Source organism: Seriola lalandi, unplaced genomic scaffold (assembly GCF_002814215.2).
Source record: "Seriola lalandi dorsalis isolate HSWRI2012SDOR001 ecotype SW California unplaced genomic scaffold, Sedor1 jcf7180002054309, whole genome shotgun sequence".
Taxonomy (NCBI): domain Eukaryota; kingdom Metazoa; phylum Chordata; class Actinopteri; order Carangiformes; family Carangidae; genus Seriola; species Seriola lalandi.
In genome coordinates this window covers 265058-287585 of record NW_019524862.1, presented here as the reverse complement: position 1 = coordinate 287585, position 22528 = coordinate 265058, and the positions used below count along the sequence as shown (strand labels likewise).

The following is a 22528-nucleotide window of genomic DNA, read 5'->3' as shown; positions in this document are numbered from 1 at the left end:
TCATTTGCTTTCTGTTATTTACCACTTCATCTGTTTTCTCCATGCTTTCTGAGCCATGGGGCCGTTTACATAAATAGCATGCACAGTCACTTTTTAAAAAAAAACAAACAAACTATATTTATCGATCCTGGCGCTTTTGATAGTGTAGCATAACATACACTACACTAAACAAAAATTAAAATTTTCACTTTGGACACCAGATGTCACTATTGTCCGTAACATACTGTAGACAGAGGCAGCTCACAGGCTCTATGAACAAAAGGATCAAAGTTTCTTCCTATTGACGATCTCATTTCTTCCTAAAAAACGTCCAAACTATCTGAATACACTCCACATACTGGGTAAGATGTTAATGTCTCTGTCTCTCTCTCTCTCTCTCTTTCTCTCTCTCTCTCTCTCTCTCTGTTTCTCACACACATCCATTTTTAAATTTATGTAATTCAGCTGTAGTTTTACTCACCAGACCTGTGATTATGACCCAGTGCATAATCACAGGGTGTCTGTGTTTAGTTTGTGTGTGTGTATTTGTGTGATGAGTTGTGATTAGCTTGATGTAACACTCTGTAATATTCAAACTGTTCATATGCTAATATGTTTCAGGGCTGTTTCACAGAAGTAAATAACAAACAGCTTGTGTGTTGAGAGAAGGACTAATTTACCGGACAGATGTTCCCGCCCCCATGGAACAAGCTGTGAATATCTGTTCTGAGAAGTAGATGAAGGAGAAAGGGAGCTCACAGGATGCCTGCAGTATTTATATTTGTCCATGGTGAGGTTTTCTTCCTGCTGGACATTTTTTGTCTTTGTATAAATCTCTTAATGATCTTGTTTACCCTTCATTGACAATGATTACTTCATGGGCAGAAATCATTGCCAGAAAAAGAAGCAGGAAATCTGTTACAGCCCACACGTTTCTGATTGTACACAGACCCACACACACACCCACACACACACAGACACACATACACACTCAAAGTCACATAAAATGGATTTAAATTTTTCTTTAGTTACTCTAAAGGAGATTAAGATTTTTGCAAAGCAGGACTTTCTTAGAGTTAATGCCCAGAGTCTGAAGAAAACAAGCCAAAGATAGAATATCCATGGTCCGCCTTGGTTTCCTGACTAAGATGTGATGTCACTCTGGAGGGAAAAGGGGGGCGTATTGAGAGCCCCTCACTATCTGCTGAGGATTTGAGAGGCTGAGGCTGCTTTTGCACCACCCCCTCCATTTCCCCACAGTCAACAGGAAGACTGGAGGCCAAGGAGAGCGGCCACACTCTGCAGGAGAGGAAGGACTCAGAGGTCCAGCTGTACAGTCAGAACAAAGGGAAACAATCAAGGCAAAGGAATGAGCAAGACTCAGAAAGAAGTGAAGAAAATCCAGTCAGTTTATCTGCAGAACTTGGACAAACTAAACCAGGGGATAAAGCCAGACAAGAAAAGTTGGAAACCAAAGGAAGGAGACTTTGCTGTGCAAACAGCCATGGAAAAGCTGCGGCAGCCTCCCATAGCTGGACAAGTCACCAAAAGCTCAGCCCACAGAATCAGCAGAGACCTGACCTGCTCCATCTGCTTGGATCTTTTCAAGCAGCCGGTGTCGTTGCCCTGCGATCACACCTTCTGCCAGGGGTGCATCGAGGGCTACTGGACTGGTCCCCGGGGCTCCGGGCAGGGTGGCACGGGCTCCTGCCCTCAGTGCAGGAAGGTGTACCCCGGGCAGAGCTACAGGCCCAACCGCATTGTTGCCAACATAGTGGAGAGCTACTGTCAGGGCCTGGAGGAGAGCGGGACTGGAGCCCGCCTGGCAGATGTTGGGGTGGCAGAGAGGGTTCCAGCTCCGGTCCCCCGCTGCAGCAGACACAGAGAGGAGCTGAAGCTGTACTGTGACGAGGACCAGGAGCTGGTGTGTCTGGTGTGTGGTGTTTCCCAGGAGCACAGAAATCATACCATGGTGTGTGTGCAGGAGGCTGAACAGAAGTACAGGGTGAGTTCACTTTGACTTATGTAAAAGGTTCAGCAGAATATTAAGATTATATGTAAATGTGACTATATAAGAACATTTCTGAGACACTTTGTGTAGCAGTAAAGATAGCTGGAGTTTTAATTATTTCTCTGCCATAATTCTACACATAAACTTGCCTCTCAGGAAGTGCAAACACTAGGGCATCTTGTTTATGTCTTTGTCCCCTCTCTCTCTCTCCCTTGGTACACTTGTTTGTAATAATGACAACTTACCTTTGCTAGAAAAACTTAATTTTCTTCTCTGGATGTTTGTGTTTAAGGAAAGACCCTGGTGCATCTTTTGAGGATGTCAGAGTCTCTAGTACTTATGGCACGTGCCATGATTTACTCTAGTTTGCTGCAAATCAGTCACTGCTTTGTCTTTGTTTCATATATTTGGGCATTTAATTTAAAGGTAACATCAGCTAATATTTCTTATGGGGTGTGTGTGTGTATGGGATTTTATCTGCATCTCCTTGTTTTAAAAATAATTTTGCTCCAAAAACAACTGGTCAATGTAGAACCAGTTGACAATGAGTGTGAAGTGAAAAGTTCAGCATGCAGTGACGTTGTGTCTCTGTCCTGTCAGGCGTCTCTGAACAGCTCCATGGATTCCCTCAAAGCTGAGCTCAACACAGCGCTGCAGTGTGACAGAGAAGCTGAGGACGAGGTTAAAAAGCTCAAGGTGAGAAGATTTCAGGATATATATGTATATATACTGTATATATGTCATTATGCACACTCTGCAAAACAAGTGTTGTAATCTCCCTTATGTTCTGCCTCATCTGGTCTTGTTTCAAGTTATAAACATTTGTTTCTACAAGAATCCAAATAAATGGGACTGACCTTTGTCACTGTGAGAGTTACATTCAAAATGGAAGAAAGTATCTACATGCAAAGCTCTTTTAAATTCTTATATTTGGCACGGATCGCATGCTTTCACTGTTTCACTCCCGGGTGACAAATGTCCATTGTCTTTCACCCACTCAGGAGCACACAGCCGACCTCAAGCAGCGCATCGAGGCCCAGTTCAGCGACCTGCACCAGTTCCTGTACCAGGAAGAGAAGCTGCTGCAGGTGAAGCTGAAGACGGAGGAGCGGAGAGAGCTGATCCGCCTGGACGAGCACAAGGCCCTGCTGTGTGTGGAGATCTCCCGTCTGCAGAGAGCCGTCCACGAGATAGAGGACAAGCTGAGAGAGCAGGACCCGTTCACTCTGCTGCGAGTGAGTTCAGTTAAATATGAACGTGAATACAGTCCATCTGGGAGTGATTAACAGCATGATGAGTCAGCTTTGAGGATGATTAAGGCGAGAAATGCTGAGCTTTTGACTTCAAACTTTTTTTTTTGTTTGTTTCCAAAACGTTTTATATGACATTCAACCCAGAGGAAGTAAAGAGGCAAATTGTGAGGGTTTGTTTGTTTTATACTCAAGGATGTTTCAGGTTTTCTTTGCCAAAATGTTAACTAAGCTCCAACATCAACATTCAAGATTTCATTGAGCAGGGTGTGACCTTTTTGGCTTTCCTGTTTCAGGTTGCACACAATTAAAGGCCATAAACATATTTCCATGTATTTTAAGAGTAATGTTTGAATTATTGCTACTTTTCTAATAGCAAAGGATTTGGTCGCAGCGCAGTGAGTGCAGACAGGATGTAGGCCAGTGATCTCACTCCTTGATCTGCAGGATAAGGAGTTCAGTTTAGGCATTTACTCTGGCCATGGCTGCGGGACTTTCCCCAGCCACAGGGAGATCCCACAGGGTGGGATAGCGTGAGCTCAGACATTGATGTAATGTGGAAAAAGCTTTCTCTTCTTTCAGATACAACAAAACTAATCATCAGTCTCTTTCTGTCTTTTCCTGTGTTTGTTCCTGTGTCTCATTTCAGAGCATCAAAGTCCTGCTCCAGAGGTGAGTGTGGGAAAGGTTCAACTGTTTTATCTTGGATCGTTTTTTGTTTTTCCTCTGTGTTCATTGTTTTGACTTTGCTTTTGTTGGCAGGCCATCGCTGAAGTTTGAGAAACCTGCATTTACACCACCCAGTCTGTGCGAGGGTCGGTTTGCAGGGCCCCTGCAGTACAGAGTGTGGAAATCCATGAAAGGAAGTATTTACCCAGGTACTTTAAGTGGCCCCATCTCCCTTTAAAAATGTAAAATACAAACACTGAAATACACAGAAACCAACACTGATAATCTTAGCAGAAACATATTATTAATCAATCTTTTAATTAATCTCTGTTATCATATGATTTTCCTGTTTTTAGTTCCTGCAGCCATCACATTTAACTCCAGCACGGCCAACCCTTGGCTCAGCCTGACCTCCTCCCTCACCTGCGTTCGCTACCAGACCTTTAACCACACCGTGCAGGACAACCCCTACAGGTTCAACGCTGCCCTGTCCCTGCTCGGAAGCCAGGGCTTCACCCACGGACGCCACTACTGGGAGATTGAAGTCTACAGCAGCACAGTCTGGACAGTGGGGGTGGCTCGTGAGTCGGTGCCTCGGAAGGGAGTCATCAAAGCCCTACCAGCCAACGGCTTCTGGACTCTCTCCCTCTCTTATGGGATACAGTACATGGCTGGCACCACACCTCCAACTGTCCTGTCCCTGGAGGAGCCACTGGCCAGGATAGGAGTGTACCTCGACTACAAGAGGGGCCTGGTGTCCTTTTATAATGCAGAGAGCATGACACATCTCTACACCTTTAGGGAGAACTTCACCGAGACGCTCTACCCTTACTTCAACCTGGGCTTCCTGGATAAAGTGCATGAAAATGAGCCTCTTAAAGTTTTCTTACCAAAGATTTAACAAACTGGGAAAAATGGTAACAAAAGGGTAATAAGTTACAAAAGGTTACCAAACAAGCATGAAATCAAAGAGCATTTCACAAAAAGAGAAAACATACTTTATAGTGTACAGTATTAGATACAACAAAGTATTTGTATTTGTGCAATAAACAGTTGACATTTGTCCAATGGAAACACATGTATCTTACATGTAACACATAGTTCAATATGTAGACTGGATCTACTGCCACACATTTCATTTCAGAGAAGCTGTGCTTCAGTAAAGAATGTGAAACTGTCTGGTTACTTGACTATTGTGACATTAAATGTAAAGTAGTATTATGGTTACTTTTGTAATTCAATGATTTTTCTGTGCATGATACACTAATACATTTAAGTAAACATCTTAATCGTTTAATACTGTGATTTTTCTTTTTTTTTTACATTTTGAAAAAAATATACATCATGATTTTAACGTGTCATATCATACTAACTAATGTATTTGGTGCATTCAGGAGCTTTGGGAAATTTTAAGCTTACATAAAAGCAACTTGATTTTAATAGTCTTTTTTATGTGAGCAAATGGTTAGAATTTTGGATATTTACTTTGTACTTGCTGTGCTTGATGAATTTAGTATACCTGCTGTTTGACCTTGTTGATCCCAAGCCTGATGCATGTTAAGTGGCATCCAATATCACACACAACTGTATGGGTAAAATTTTATTAAAAGTATTTCTTGAAAATTATTTTCCAAAGTGTGCTTATTAATCCAGCGTGAAAATAAATAAAACATCAGTGTCATTTCATCACATACTGCATATGAAGCACTATTTGTCATAGTGTAAGTGCATATTAAAGGTACCCTGTGGAGTTTTTAGCCACTAGTGGTGCTAAGGAGCAATGTTTTTATTAGTGGGTCCCTGTTTTGTTTGTATGTGCTCACATGAGGATGCACATGCACACGCACAAACAAGCAGGTGACGCAACACACACATAATGGTTAGACTCTGTTCCACTAATTGAGAGCTGGTGGCTGTAACATTCACAGAAATGCTGCAACGCATAGGCAGTGAAGAAGACTCCAAGCTAGTAAACATGTGATGTAAACATTGCCTCATTTTGTGTTTTACGAGGATGAACAATACATTGCATGCATTTGTCAGACTTTTAAGATACACACACTTGGTGAGTTAACACTGAATGTAAACAATACTTTGTTTAGAAGTAAACTTCACAGGGCACCTTTAATACCAGGCTGAAGAGCAGCCAGTCCTTTCTAGGTTAAAGTTTAAAGTTGCTCCCTTGACCACACCCACCACCACCACCACTGATGGGTGCGGCTAGGTGTGTCATAAGTGTGGTCTCTTGCACCTATAACCACACCCGACAGTGATGTCATCGTGCACTGACAAACCCTGGAGTCCACTTCTACATCCCATCACAGCAGCAAGTAAAGAAATTAAACCTATGGGACAACCCGAAGTAAGATTTTCATCTGGAGTTCAGTTGCTCTTTAGGGTCAATGCACTGTAGATGTGAAGGAAAAATATTCAATATATTGATGAATGAGGTGCTAATTCCATCCGTTGTCATGGTGTAGTGCCGTGTGTCGCGTGAGAATTTGATGCACAGGAACATCAGTCAGAAGAAAACACTTGAAAACACAATAGTTTAAAATAAAAATATAAAAAAAATGCCAGGGAAAAAAGGCATCAGAAAATATACTGTGAGGGAATGTTAATGGAAATTCAAAAAACTAAAGTAAAGCAAATGCAGGTCGGAAAATAATATTAAACAATTAATCTTTGACATTATGTTTTCTTCCATAATTATTATCATTATATGCTTTTGTGATATAATACAGCAAAGTGCATTACATTCATTAGAAGTGATCAAGCTTTTCAACCTCAGACAGTAAAAAGTGACAGTTGAAATCATGATTAAAAAAACAAGGCAAACTATATCACAATATATACATTTTATATCTTAGCACAGTGTTATGATGTAATCAGCTCATTACAAGTGGTGTGACTGAATTTACTCAAAATAATAATCACTTCAAACTAATCCTTGCCTTTCGTCCTATATAGCTCTATAATGAGGAAGAGCAAAGATGTCACATCTCCGCATGGCTTCACTCTTTTTAGCAGATGTGAACGTAAAGTATGAGTGTTGGTGTTTGTGGTATCAATCCATGCATTCGCTCCTCGTCTGGAGAAGGGTGTGTACAACCAAATGTTAGGGGGGGAAGTCTCCATTTAGGTTTGGGGTAAGAGTCACTTGCTTGCGTGTAACGTGTCCTGGAACTTTGTGCTTGTGTAGCGCACATGAAAGCCTTTTTTATTGATGCTGTCATCTGAGTGAAACTTTAAAACGATGGCGTCTCCGGCCGAGAAGACCTCCTCTGGAGCCTGAGGAAAAGGAGCAAGATACGGAACAAAAAAGAGATTGGTTTTTGAAGCAAAAGTTTGTCTAAGCAGCATTTAGTACACAGGCCTGATATTTTTAGCCTCACCCCAGATCCACAATATTGCCCCAGCCTCGGAGACTTGATGTCAGCGCCATCGTACAGCTCCACGTAATCGTACCCGCAGTCTGCCTCCTCCTCAATCTCAAACACTTGGAAGACGATCTCCACTCCATAACCTTTCTCAGCAGTGACCACCCACAGACAGTCAGAGCCCCCAGGGTAGTTGTTATCTCCGAACTGTGCATGAGAGTACAGATCTTTTGTCTTGACCTCGGCTTTAAGGCTTCCTCCACATTCTGGGAATTCACAACCACAAAATTAAAGGGTCAAAAAGGAGGAACTCGTAAAAGTGAGGAAAGAATGCAGTTTTCTAAACACAACAGAAAACAAACCCATAGTTGTAGTTCTATTCTTTCTCCAAAGAACCATTTTAATACATCTCCAGACTCTTTTAGGAGCAGAACAGTAACCTTTCAGCTGCTTTGCCCACCTGCTCTGTGTGAAACCTCAAAGCCTCTTTTCTGTACTGAGTTGTCCGAGAAGAAACGCAGGAACATTTTGTTGCCGCTAGAAACGACTGGAGACGGCTTCTTGGTGCCACAGAAGCGCCCCAGGCTCTGTGCACGGACGTCTCGCCCGTCGTAGAGCTCCAGGTGGTCGTAAGCACACTCCAGATGAGACTCCATGTCGATCTCATTGAACACCTGAAATTCATTTTAAAAAGCTGTGAATAACCATGATAAGTCGCTGACTGCTTTTAAAGTCTTCACTTTGGACCAAAACACAATGTATAAATGAAAAAAAAAACACCAATTAACACACAAGTTTGATTCGATGGCCCGGGGTTGTGGACAGAGACCAGGTGCAGGCCTTCTTGCTGGGATATCTGTCAGGCCAGTTGGGGCTGCTGATGACGCCTGACACACTGTTCACAACATAATCACAGCCGGCTGAAAAAAACACGACACACCAGAAGAAAACAATGAAGTTGCATCACTGAGTGCTCACATCACTCCCTCTGAGGCATTTACCTTGGAAAAGGCATCCTAAACAGAACAGCAAAATAAAAGTAAAGCAAAAGCTTTCCACACTCAAACATTTTGGGGGCTAAGACTAAAAGTGTCTATAAGTATTTCCTACGACGACCTTCCACAGTGAGGTCTGTGGCGTTGTGGAATTATTCACAAGTCAATCTATCATGTCAATCAACATGTGGCCACATGGGAGAAAGCAAGGACTCTCTGCCCCTCCTTCCATCCCCCTAATGGCTTAATACCCAGCCCCAGAAGGCCCAAGCTGGGGTCAGCTGATTCTCACAATTTCATCATTTTCTGTTTGTAATCTGGGCGAACTGACCCTTTAAATCTCGCAGATGAGGGACAGCAGAGACACATACTGTACCTTCCTTGCAGTCGTGCTTATTATCATGCAGCATGAAGCCGCTGCGACACTGACAGCTGTAGCTTCCGAAGGTGTTCACACACTCATGCTGGCAGCCTCCATTGTCTTTGGAGCACTCATCTATATCTGTTGACATTTAAGTAATTTTAATTCAGAATTCCTTGGCACAGCAACATGTGAATCTGTCACAATAGGCTGCAGAAAACTTGCAGAACATATTGAGTTAACATTTTAGACATTTTAGGATCTGCTGCTGACTGCAGACACAAAGGTTTTTCTGTATTCTTCAAGAAGGAAGAAATCTGCTGTATGACACACCAACAACCCCCCGATCATATCTCAGCAAAACACCTCCTGGGTATTCCTCAGTATTCCTCAGTATTCTTGAAAAGAGCAGTTTATCTGTCCGCACAACAAAGAAGATTTTAGAAAGAGTTTAAAAGTGCTGTGGATGGAAGGCTGGAATGGAGTGCAAAAGATACCAGATATATCTACACGAGTGTGGATGTGTGAAAAATCAAACATTTGGCAAATTTATTGAACCAGAAATATTAACTATTAATATAATTATTATATTAATTATTAATTTAACCAGCACAGAGCATATACTATGATGATACTACGATGTGATTATAAATGTGAATGTAGACAGGAAATTAATTTGAATTGAACATTAAGCATACTACCAATCTTTTAGGTTGTGCAAAATTCAATCTAACCTTCCCATAAAGCACAAATTACACTGCTTTCATCCTTGTGGCAGAAACTGGAGACAGCTGCCTGCATTGTTCTTGCAGTGGGATGATGGTTTTGTCCTTCTCACTGGACAAGATCTGGACATTAGTCTGTGTTACATTACACTCAATATTTCCTTCCTCGATACTTCCTAAATATTTGACTCTTTAATTTGACCCTTTCAGACTTACCGGAGAAGAAGTGAGCCTTGAAGCCCCTCTTGGACACGGTGTTGTCCGACTTGAACTCAATCCTCATGTTGTTGTGTTGGGAGGTGATGACCTCGGGTTTCTCTGCTCCACAGAACTTCCCATGAAGCTTTGAGTCTGAACTCAACCCACTGCGCACCTCCACATAATCATATTTACACACCTGATGGTAAACACTAGAAGATTTTACTTACTACAAAGGACAAAAGAAGAAGCTGGATTGTGAAACTGTCATGATTTTTAGCAAGTTATCTAATAAAACCTCTGCAGAGAGACTGTATTATCGGTCAACAGAATGACAATCACAAACAAAACTTTGAGATTGTGAACTCACATCATTCCCTTCGGTCTCAAACACATCAAACGCCAGAGTGATGCGATACTGAATGGGTGCCACCAGCTGCCACACACAGTTCTTGTTGGGTGGGTATTCTTTGGGCCAGCCGGGGGTGGTGAGTGAACCATTCAGCTTGGTGATGAACCCACCACAGGCAGCTGCTGGTGGGAGAAAGCACTGATTTTAGTGGTAGATGCGTGAAAGACAAACACTTGCATTACATAAATTACAAGACCCATGTGTGAATTTGTGATTTCTTTAACCTTTTCTTTAACCCTTCAGCTGCAGAAAAAGACAACCTGTCAAATCACAGTCTGTTAGACAAAGTAATGTCATGAAATAAACCATGTAAGATCATTGTAATAAGAAAGTAGTAGTACTGGAATTAAACAATAATTACAGCCTTTTAATGAAAAGGTAACATCAGGGGACCCACTAAATTCTGCTGGAGAAAAAATTTAATTTCTATTTTATATATGAATCAAGTGACTGTCAAAGCTCCTAGAGAAGCAATAGTAAGGGAGCGGTGCCCTCTTGTGGTAAAAGAGGAAACTACCAGAGAATCAAGCTTACACTGGGTGAAAGACATCACATGACTCTCTTAAAACATCTGTGTGTTCATTACAAACATTTGTACTGGAAGCAGTTGAGACGTGCACTAATGCAACACATAAAATGCCATGTGTAACTTTCAGTATTCATCTATCCTGATGAATGATGAAAAATGTTTTTTGACTTTATTGTCTAAGTGGATGCCTCCCAGCATCAGTCCTCAGGCCCGTCCGACAGAGAGGTATGTTTCGACTTCAGCCAGCCCCCTCATGTGGAATGGATCACTACTTTAATGTAGAGTATGTACAGTCCTGATATTTGACGTCTCGGCTCGGCACAAACCTAATCACTCCCTACAAGAAAACACACAGCAGGGAGTGGGGAGTGATGATAATAACATCTCTCAGAGGGGAAGCGAGTGTTAGAGCCTCCAGGCGGCTGCTGGGGGGCTATATGAACAGCTGCCGTAGTGTTGGCAGCAGTAGTAGTGACTAACAGCTCTCAGGTGAAAAGTGTGGCAGCAGGCAAGCAGCATGAGTGAGCAGAGCACTGAAAAGTGCACAATGACTATGTGTTGCCGTCTGAGGAGTTTACCACATGAGGGCAGCAGCGGACTCCAGCTGACGCTTCCACTAGCTTGCAGGCTTCGCATCATATTTTGAAATGATAGCACTCTGTATAATGTTGGGTGTGAGTATCATGTCAGTGCGTGGAGTTGTGCTCTGCACTCACTTTCACAGCTGCGTCTGTCAGCTGCCAGCTCATATCCAGGGTCGCAGGCACACCTGTAGCTGCCCAGCGTGTTCAGACAGCGCTGCTCGCAGTGACCATTGTCAGGTTTGGAGCACTCGTCCATCTCTGGCAAATGAAAAATCGACAGAATCTGTTTTCTGTGCTAAACAGAAGCATCATCGGCCACGTGTAAAAAAAATAAAATAAATCTGTGTCATCGCTGGCAACTAAAACAACCTACCTACCTTTAAAAAAGTTGGCTGCAAACCCAGCTTTGTTGACTGATCCGTCAGATACAAACTTCAGCCAGAGCTGGTTGGAGCTGCTCTTGATGTCGTCCGGCTTGTCGTAGCCACAGAAATGGCCGAGCAGCGGACTGCTCTCCGAACTGCCATCCCTCACCTCCACATAGTCGTAGGCACAGCTGTCATGTCTCTCAATCTGCAGTCGAAACAACGACAGTGAAGTTCACAAAGAGACATTACAGCAGAGGACTAAGTTAAAGGTTATACAAATATAATTGCTTTAACATAGGACAATAACATGGATCATACTGAACGTTCAAACATAAGTTGCAGTGCTTGATATTTTGTGAAGCATCGTTCTTGTTTGACCAGTAATAATAAAGGTGATTTTACCTCAAACGACTGAAACGAGAGGCCAACATCGTAACCCTCTGCTACTGTGATCTTCCACACACACTCTTTATTGGACTGGTAGTCATCTGGGTAATTGGGAGACTGGATCTGGCCGCTGTCCCGCTTCACTTCTCCCCCACAGATGGCTGCACAGGAGGGGACAATTGAGATTAATGGCGTTTTGTTTCATCCAGAGACTTGCTTCCTCTATTTCTACCTTCAGTTTTTCACATTATACAGTGAAAGTGAATGTAAAACCTGGAAAAACCTGCAGCAAATGGCTGATGATTCACATGAAGTGAGCGCCACAGATGACGTACCTTCATAAACCGCTGAAAAGCCTTTGCCCACCCAACTGCTGCTGCTTCTGAATTCAATCCACAGCTGACTGTCAGTAGAGATGATTGGATCTGGAAGTGTGTCTCCACAAAAACGGCCTGCCAAAGTGCATAAGGGAATAATGACACCGTCAGTGAGTACTTCACAGCACCAGGTAATGCATTTATGAAACTGTATCAGGTTGATGACAGGTTTCTGGATGACACTCAGATGGAGAAGTGGGACTATTGTTAATCAAGGTTAAAGACCTTTCAGTGGAGCTTTTCTCCAGAACCCATCTCGGACCTCCACGTGGTCGTACCAACACAAGTGACTCCTGAAGAGGTCCATGGAAGTAAAGTTCAGCACAATCTGTGAGAGACACAGTGAAACACAGACATGAAGAGACAGACGGAGGTTGGGTGGGTACAAGTGAGTAACTACGGCATCAAGAAATGTTCTGACATTGAACCAACCACATACTGATTACTGAACAATTCAGGGAGGTAATTAATTGTCTTGTACTGTGTCAAACAGACGTTTTTAAACTGTCATTTTAATTATTAAGTGTTATTTGCATGTAAATTTCTGCAGTGTTATAAAGTTATACATCAAAATAGGATGGAAAATATCGAGCAAATGACACTAAGGTTTGAGAAAGGAAACAATCTGTAAGAAGATACATTTAGTTATGCACCTGGATGATATGATTCAGATAAATGATTACAAACAATCTATTTCCACAATAACCTGATTAACAATAAATGTAGTGCACTGCAAGATCAACGGATGATATTTCATTTGTCATGTTGGTTCGTTCTCTGATTGTCCTTAACTTAGATGAAATGTTATTGTCAAATTCAGACAATATAGGCGAAGTATTCATACATTAAATTTGGGCATTCAGTATTTTTTCTCCACCCTTTACTGAAGTGGTGCTTTAACTTCTTTAACTTCACCTTCTCTCCAGGGGTGACAGAAATCCTCCAGACACAGTGAGCGTACGCTGAGTACCCGTTGGGGAAACCAGGAGAAGAGAAATTTCCAGCGCTCTCCTGCAGACTGTCCCCACACTCTGTCACAACAACACACCATCACACCAACAGGGCTATACTACAATAACTATCAGAAAAATAACACTCAAATCCCAGAACAAAGAAGAGTTTTTGAACTTTTTGTTTTTCCTCTTTCACTTATAGAAGGTTTAGCTTTAGTTGGTGCACATTCAGTCAATAGGCAAAAATATAATTGGCTTTGAAAATGAAAAAAGTCTAAAAATCAAAGTATGATGCCATTTTACAGCTGTGATCATTAGATGTATCTTGTATCAATGTATCTTACTTGCACATTTGTAGAGTTTGCGGGCTTGTGCAATGTCCCCTTTGCTAAGCCTGGTCCTCTGTCCAATAGGTGGCCTGGCTCCATTGACATCGTAACGAGGCAAGATTGTGTCTAAGAAGATTCCTCTGATTCAGACAAATCACAAAACATGAGCAGTTCGTTTCTCAGAGAAGATCAAAGCATCTCACGATTCAAAAACTGATTCTAGCAGAGAAAAGCCTGATGAAGCCTAACCTCACTGATGTGCAGCAAAATGTGGTTTTCAACTGAATTTTTCAGACCCGACTCCTGTTCAGCACCTTGATACTTTATTGATTCTGATAATCTCTCACTGGGTTTGGAGCTCACTCTTGCTCAGTTCCCATGGTGATGCACCCATGAATGACAGGCATGTGCAAACAGAGCGCTCTGAATGGGGCCTTTTGCCGGTGCCAGCCGGCTCAGTGGAGCCCACTCCTGAATGCCAGAGAAAAAGGCCACTCCAGCCCAAATTGTTCAACAAAGCCTGAACTGCCAGGCCTTTATTTAGCTTGGCTTTCCTCCATGACCCAGACCAGCAGAGCGGTGATGGAGGTAAAAACACCAAAGCAGAGAGAAAAGCAACGGGGCAACAACATGCACGAGACAGAAATGAAAAGGAGACTAGTGTGAAACCATTTCTGTGACAATAAAGAACCAAATCCCAGAGGTTTCCTATGGAGCTTGTTTAGCAGAGCTGAATAAAGGGACAAACACCAGGTCAGTGCAGTAGCTCAGCTGATAATCCAGCATGATATTAGTGACAGTAAGGGAGATTTTTTTTCATATGGTTGTGACCGGATTTGATGTCTGCTTCTCCAAATGACTGTAAACACTGCACTGAATACTAACTCTTATCAGTGGAATAAGTGGTCATTTCAAATTCAAGACCTCAGAAATGCGGGAGATGTCAGAAGCAATGGCAGTCGTAATAATGGCCTAGTTAGAGATGCAGGCTGGTGCACTGTATGTTGTCAGTTCAAATATACAGATGGAGTGGACAGAGTGAATCACCAGTGCTGAGCAATTAGGCTATTGAGCAAGGTATTTTTTCCAGTAATTGCCCCAGTGGAGCTGTTTAATGGCCTCTTAATGTGAGCCAGGGTAGAGCTAAAAATAAAGCGTGCATTCTCAGGAAACTCACAAATGGGCAATAAAAGTGGTGAACTCCTCACAGTCCCTTCAACACAAAGCTAAACTTTAGGTTAGAAAAAATGTGAAGGATAACAAACCTGGAAAACGTATTCCTTGCATAATGCATGATGCTGCCAAAGTCGTAGACTTCCCCGAGAGAGTCGACCTCACCTGGTTCCATCTTCAGGAAGTTATACTCCTGTCCTATTCACATACAGACAGTCACTGGACTAAATGCAAAGAAAAACATCTGAAGGGTCAGTGAGCACACACGCGTCCATTCACACTTATTCGCGTCAGCACACATGCAGTAACAGTACCTGGCTGGATGTTGTCTCTGATGATGCTTACATGCTCGTCACGGTCCGGACGTGTGTGTTCATGCCAGAAGCCGATCACATGGCCGAGTTCATGTACCACAATGCCAAACTTGTCGCAGTTCTTCCCTATGGAGATGGCCTGAGGGCCGCCACCTCTCCTCCCCACGTAGGAGCAACACCTGCAGGGGGCGACACTGTTCAGGTCCAAACCCTGAAGCCCCTGCAGAACAAACACTCACTCTTTGCTGCTTGTTAATATTAAAGGTGTGTTTGCAAGTTCATGCTCTTTCACTACAAATCATTTTTGATTGCAGGTTATGCACAGTTAGATTCCTGGAGGTTATTTTCCTACAGCTCCAGGCAGCTTTGCCTTCTGTTTATTTCAGTACGTTTTAATTCTCACTTCGCTGACTCTTGAAATTAGTTTGTGTGCTTGCTACATTATCAAAAAATAACCAGGTATAGGTATAGGTATATATCCATTAGGATGGATGGAAAACTGATTATTGGTCATGTTTCTGGCCACCTTATTAATCTTAGTGCAATATTCACTCTGTTTTGCTCTCCACCAACACTGTGTTTACCACTTAGTCACTAATTTTATCTATCTTTAAGTGCTGTGGGCAGGATGCACTGGGTTTTTAGTGCTTTTTTTAGTTGTTGATGTTGTTGTTGCTCTAAACAGCTGCCTACTGCTGCTGGAAATGATGGTGATGAGATTGAACCAAAACAAGTTGTGGGCTGGAAAAACAAAACAATGAGCTAAAAGATGCTAAAAGGCTCTGTGGAGCTGGAAGGAATGAAGTCTGAATGCAAGAAAGCTTGTAGAGTCTGATAATTGATATTTCACATTGTACAGAAATGAATGGAAACCAACTAATACCCATGACAGTACATCCATTTAAGTTTCTAAAACACATCAGCATGGTTTGCTATATGGATAGCTGTAATGTAAAGTATATTTGATTTGTAGTGTGGTGAAGGGGCTAAAACAGGCAAACATGCATGGACCTATACATACAGTATATATATATATATTTGAAGATTGTTAGTGAGCTCCCAACTCACCCACATGGCCGGTAGGTGAAAACAATGTAGCTTTCTTCAGTTGTCCTCTCGGTGAATGTTACACAAGTGTGTTTCTCCCAGTGACGCATCGCCTGACGGAAAATGGCTCGTTGACTGCCTGAAAGGAAACTCTGACTTACAGTATGACAGCTTCAGGATGTCAAAACCACACATGCCAACCAACACAGGTTGGCTGCACAGTATAGCTGACGACTCCTGTGTAAAAACAGTTGAAGGATTTATGGTTTTCATTCAGCACTCACCACTAAAATTCCCACTGATCGCATACGGTATGATGCCATCTGGCCACACTCGCTCAGGTCTGGAGGTGGCCGCTCTCTTTAGACGATGGAGTTTGTCTGCAGCTCTTTTACTCCTGACACCCTCACTGGAGGTGGACCTGTTCTCTGCAACGAGTGAATGGGAAATCTGCATTGATTGTCATCCCTTTATTTAATCTAAAAAAAAAAGGGTGAAATTACACTTTGAAGAGAAAGTGTCAGTCAGAATATTCATAGATTGCTTTGATACCGGAGTCCGTTTGGTTGGTCTGGATAGTGTGCTGTTCATCATCAATGCTGTGGGCCTCTTTAAACATGCGGAGGTCGTCTTCATCCAGAGCAATATCTCCCAAAAAAGCAGCTGGGGCAGGCAGATGAACACACAGGGAAACAGTAGATATATAAAGCTGAAATTATGTTAAAAATAAAACAATAAACTCAAGATGAATGTTAATGACTAGATTCCTACGTGCTAAATAGTACTAGTTAGCTTAATTTAGCATACAGATTAGAAACAGGTGGGGGAAGCTAGTCTTGCTCTGTCCAAAGGTAACAACATCTGCCTAATAGCAGCTCCAAAGTTCCCTCATTACAGCATTACACATTAGTATAAGTGTAAAAACAACATGCTGTGGTTTCACAGAGGAGTAAATAGTCCATTTTAGAGGCTATTTTTAAACCTTAGGACACAGCCAGGCAAGCAGTTTCCCTCTTTCCAGTTTTATGCTAACTTAAGCTAACTGTATCCCGGCTGTGGCTTAATGGACAGATATAAGAGTAGTATCAATCCTCTCATCTAATTCATGGCAAGAAAGCAAAGTGGTGTTGTGTGTCTGTTTGATCAGCTAACACAGCTCCTGAATACAGTCTGCACCATGTGGTGCGGCTGCTCTTTCATTTCAAAAGGTGAAGATGTGCACTGGATACTTTACAGGACTGTGATCGCACCGTGCTGCTGGGCTTTGCAGTGTTGCTGAACGCCTACAAACAATGTGGTGACATACAAATCAGCATTTTGTACAATGGTTGCTCCGTTGTCACAGGAGCTTTTTTATGAATGGCCTCCAGATGCTGTCTGTAAAGCATGTCCCATTTCTTTACTAAGCTTCATTTTCAATTTAGACCATTGGCCTTGGTCAATAACCAGACATATGCAGACATTCATACATTATTCAAGATACTACAATAAAACCTTGAAATTTGCTTTGTGTTTCTGTGGCACCTTTCCTGCAGCAAACTGCTTAAATGTTCAGCAACTGATTAACCTGCAAGTGAAGTCATGAACATTGGAGCAAAGACCTTTACGTTCCTGATAAGGTGAAGTAAGGGATCATTTAACAGCTTTACTGTATATTTCTGTACCTGTCAAATCGCCATGACAGAGAATTTGTTGTCCTATAAAGTCGTTCACTTGTGACCAACAAGCAGGACCGATATTATCCACTGTACAATTCAGGAACACTGTATGTTTGTTTTGTGTGTTCAGCAGCACGGAGTTCCCAAACATTAACCTCACCTCTTGTACGAGGCCCAAAGTAGTTCCTGATCATGTTTTACTAAGTGACATGGATATCATCCTAAACCTTTTCTACAGCATGTAGAAATGAGCTGATTTTGCCCTTTGACACACACACACACACACACACACACACACACACACACACACACGGACTGAGCACCAAAAGTGAAAGCTGTGAAGAGTTGCAACTTAATAGTTTGAGTGGCTGACAAAGATGTTTCTTTTTAGATTATAGATAATTTAACCTGAGCAGCAGAGAATCCGGAGAAAAGGAAGTGCAATTATGAGCAATCATAAGAAATTAAACACGCCAAAAGCAGGGATGACTAACTGTGACAGAAAGTTGGACAGAAGTTGGATTGCTGGCTCCAACAGACTGTGTTGAAATGAATGGGAAAACCCTCAACTTCTGTCCTGAAATACAAAGTCAATAAATTTTTTTCCCCGACAAGACATAAGAATCTCAACAGCTAATTTCACATCCTTTAATGTGCATCTTGGTGACCCCTCTTGCTTCAAAACATTCTTTCTGAAACTTGCTTCTCCCTCTATGGGATTGACATTTTGTTTCATTTAAGACATACATCTTGGCCCAAATCAGAATCTCATATTGCACGAGTCCAGCAGAGCAGCTCACTAGAGTCTTTTCCATTAAATTCCTCATTTAGCTGCGCGATGTAACAGCCTTTGAAAGTCGAAATGAAAAGACATAGCGGGCCCTGTGTCGGCCTTTGAAGTGAATTCACTCATGCAAAGGGTGACTGTAAATGACTGTCACCCCTGCAGTGTGCACCCCATGCCCTGAAGCCAGAGGGATTTCACCGGCGCCCAGCCAAGGACGGCGCTGGCATGGCCTCAATGACCTCCAGTCTCCAGGCAACTGCCTCAGAGGAGAAGAACGGTGTGTTTTAGAAGTTTCAGAAGTCACAAGTGAAAAAGGAACCCCAACCAGCTGGAGGCCCCCTAATAACCAAATTAACTGTTTAGTATGGTAGATGATGGAGAAAAAAAGTGTTGTATTTTCTTTTTTCACCGGAGAAGGCTCGTTACAAAGTCAAGGCGGACGGATTCAACCGATCAGACACACTCAGTTTCCGGACAATGATTTACCATTTGACTTTTTATTCATAATGCAGATTTCATTCATTATCAGTACCCTGCATATCTGCATATCTGTAGTACAGTGTGTTTGACTAAGCGTTTTCTTTTTCAGATTAGACTATTATTATTTTACCAACGTGTTAAACCTGACTTTCTTTAAACAAGTGAAGGATGTAGAGTATCATCCTTCACTTGAAAACCTGCAGTGCAATGTCACAAACTACATTTACTCAAGTCTTGTACTACTTTTACTCCACTGCATTTATTTAACAGCTGTAGTTACTAGTTACCATGAAGATCAATAATTTACATTCAAAACATATAAGCTCATAAAATATGATGCATTGCTGGAGAACTATCTAAAACTACACAACAATTAAAATAACCAACTAAACTGTTACCATAATGCCTTAGTAATGATAATTTAATAGTATAACTTGATAAAAGGGGCCAGTCTGTCGCCTGATGAATACTTTACTTGGAGCACATTTCACTGCATGTGATATTTTTATAGTGTGGTATCGCTACTTTTTCCACTACTGCTTAAAACTTGTAAATCACTTGAGAGCAGACGAACAAAGGAGATTTGTCCCAACCAAGGCTACAATATATTTGTTTTACTTATTAAACCAGGATTAAACAGATTCACGTGGAAAGAAATGAATATAGTGCTCCAAACATCTCCACTCTGCAGTAACATGATTTCCCTGCATGTACATGACCATGATCTGGTCTGCATCAGTCTGATCTGCCTGTAACAGTGATAACTGCACTGGTCTGTCTGCTGTGTCAAGGAAACAGTGTCTTCAGGTTAGTGCTGTTTGCTGAAGGTGAACATTATAAACATTAGCAGGCCTACAAATATGAGCTACTTGTTCTTTAATTGCTTCAGTATTCCCACTTTACACTCCTGCTCCACTACAACTTTGAAACACAGATTGTGATTTTTTTTTTTGCTGCTCAGATTTTTTGACTTAAATAAAACTAACAACACATGACTGTCACTGGTGGTGGAGTGTGTTTTAGTGTGTGGTAATGCATCTACAATCCTGTTATGTTTTTGAGTCATTAACAATTAGTCAACTGTTAATTAACAATAAAACAAAAATAAAAAGGCTATTTTTGGCATGTTAATATTTGCATTAACTTGCAATTAAGGCTACATTCTCTGCTGCCTTCACGTCAACGTCACAGAGAGCTACAATTAACTTTAAAAGGTTTCAGGCGTTTTTTTCAGCCGATCTCACGGTGATTATGGAGGGGAAAAAAAATCTATAAATTGGCAGAGGAGGTAAAAATGCACTGTACCAGCTTTACATGGATCCTTGTAGTCGATTTCATCACCGAGGTAGGTAAAATTTGTGTCCACAAACTCCCAATCAACCGCCAGAGAGACGCGCAGACCGCAGAGCAGCAGGAAAAACGCAGGAGTTGCCATTACTTCTGATCAAATATGTAGACGAGCTAAAGTTCATCAGCGTTCGTGATTAAAAGAAGAGAAAACAGCGCAAAAAAAAAAAAAAGTTCCTGGATTCATGAACTCAGCGCTGTTTTCTCACGTCTCAATGCTGCAGCAGTGGTTCACTGACATACAGGGAAGAGAGCAGAGCTCACACAGTTCACAGCAAAACACACATCCATGCAGTACAGAGGTGCTTCACCTGGACTCAGAGCCATTACACACGTTTATATAAGGTGGAAGTGAGTGTTCAACCTCATGTCACGTTTCTTGCTTTCTTTCTGTTTTAATACATGTATTTAATACTAGTTTGGTTTAGTTTAGTTGGACTATAGAGGATCATGGAGCAACACTGTCAGTAGGTTAAAAACAAGAGGGAAACAAAGACAAGCTGTGATACACTGCCACGTGATCTTTACCTGCAAAGACAAACAGGTTACTGACAATTCAAAAGATTGGTTAAATAAGATAAGTAAAGCTAGTTCTTACTCCAATAAAGAAAACCCAGCCTGACTCCTCAGTCATTCTCAGCAGGTGTTGAATCTTGACCCGGTACACCACCTGCAGGCTGCTGGGTCTACCCCCCACACACACGTCTCTTATAAATGTACACACTGACTCATCAGTGAGTGCAGGAGCTGCTTCAAGTTCAGTTTTAAAGAGCACTTTAAGAGAGAAAAGGATTCACTTACTGGGTGTGAGGAGTGAAATGTTCTCCCACAGGTGGTCCCCTAAGATCATCATCTCTGAATGTCACAATTAAACCAAAATGTAAACTGCAGCATTTAGTTTGCTGACTTTAATTAAGGCAAAACATTACTTCAAAAGTGATAAATCCTGTTTTCTGCTCCTTCACTGAGCTAGTGTGCGGCTACAAGAGAAGATTCAGCCTCCTCTACAGACTACTTTTGATGCTGACACAGACAGGCAGGAACACTGCCATGATTTTTTGGGGTGAGATGTCCAACTACTGTCACTTCAGTTTAGTTTGTTTGGTTCTCCATAGCAGCGGCCCCTGTTGCTTTTGAGATTACCCCAATTTTCTTTCCTGTCTTCAAAAGTGTGATGCAGGACAATAAGAGTCCTTAGTATCATGACCTGAACACTTTAAAATGAGCAATCCAGCATCTTGGGGTAATACGCTTATCCGCTTTCTTGCTGCGAGTTAGACGAGAAGATCGATACCACTCACATATCTGTCATTCAAACATGAAGCTACCGCCACCATGCAGCTAGCTTAGCATTAAGACAGGAAACAGGGGGAAAACTAGCCTGCATCCAGATAACAAAATCTGCCAACCAGCACCTCTGAACAGAGGCAAGGCATGAGCTAACTAACCCACATGCTTAGGGTTCCTGTGGCCACTAGAGGGCCCTCAAGAGCACGTTTTTTTTTTGTGATATATTATATCATGTCAACGGTAGTTGTACAGAAACACAGTATGTTAACGGACTGGCTAGCTAATACTACTGGTGCTACTGGCACCTGCAGCTAATATTGATAATGATGATGTTGAATGATCAAGCACAGACAACAGTGCTAATAGTATGGCGGTCGGGGACCCCGAAATCAAATTCTGCTTCGGGGCCTATAAAGGCTTGGGCCGGCCCTGCCTCTGAATCTCACCAGTTAACATGTTACATGTAGCTCTCATGTAGGGCAAAGCGCTGAAAACTCAAAGCAATGTGAACAGGAAACCAAAGATGGCTTCAAAACTACAGCAGCTGGCAATATGAACCACAAAAACTGTTCGCTTTATATACACACAGAAACGCTTATTGGTGATGAGCAGCCGCTGGGAGATCAGATGATTAGCAGATGATTAGTGATGATCAGATGGAGGACACCTGGTGGACAGGTGAGGAATAAGATGCACACAGGCCGGGAAATCAGAAATGAAAAAGGAGACAGGGCAAAACATCTGCATCTCTCTAAAAGCCTGTAGCATCTTTTCTTTTGTGAATTGTTAAAGGTTTTTACAGTGTTTGCCTTTAGAAGGTCACATCTCTCAAGTGTTACATTAGGAGTGATTTATTGTGTCATTATTCCAGTTTTCACAGATACTTAAATGAAGATGAACTGAATCACAATTGAATGTTCCAGTG

General features: G+C 42.0%; 2 protein-coding genes across 3 annotated transcripts; one reads left to right on the top strand and one right to left on the bottom strand.

The window, feature by feature from the left end:
- The first annotated feature begins 267 nt into the window (after positions 1-267).
- Positions 268-5535, top strand: trim69 (tripartite motif containing 69). The gene is made up of 7 exons (XM_023406490.2): positions 268-341; positions 601-1984; positions 2591-2686; positions 2992-3225; positions 3890-3912; positions 4003-4118; positions 4266-5535. Exons 2-7 carry the CDS (start codon positions 1349-1351, stop codon positions 4808-4810), a joined length of 1650 nt encoding a protein of 549 aa, XP_023262258.1. The 5' UTR covers positions 268-341; positions 601-1348; the 3' UTR covers positions 4811-5535.
- On the bottom strand, positions 4885-20550 carry LOC111655191 (bone morphogenetic protein 1-like). 2 transcript variants are annotated; one of them, XM_023406487.2, is made up of 20 exons: positions 20272-20550; positions 16594-16704; positions 16326-16469; positions 16063-16180; positions 14995-15173; positions 14773-14878; positions 13523-13647; positions 13141-13256; positions 12451-12553; positions 12184-12300; positions 11864-12009; positions 11471-11666; positions 11226-11351; positions 9939-10102; positions 9587-9767; positions 8661-8786; positions 8082-8209; positions 7750-7963; positions 7305-7555; positions 4885-7200 (listed from the first exon to the last, which is right to left on the bottom strand). In XM_023406487.2, exons 1-20 carry the CDS (start codon positions 20399-20401, stop codon positions 7066-7068), a joined length of 2916 nt encoding a protein of 971 aa, XP_023262255.1. In that variant the 5' UTR covers positions 20402-20550; the 3' UTR covers positions 4885-7065. The 2 variants fall into 2 exon arrangements, with proteins under 2 accessions (XP_023262255.1, XP_023262256.1); XM_023406488.2 differs by having other exon boundaries at positions 9939-10099.
- Between the last annotated feature and the right edge of the window lie 1978 nt (positions 20551-22528).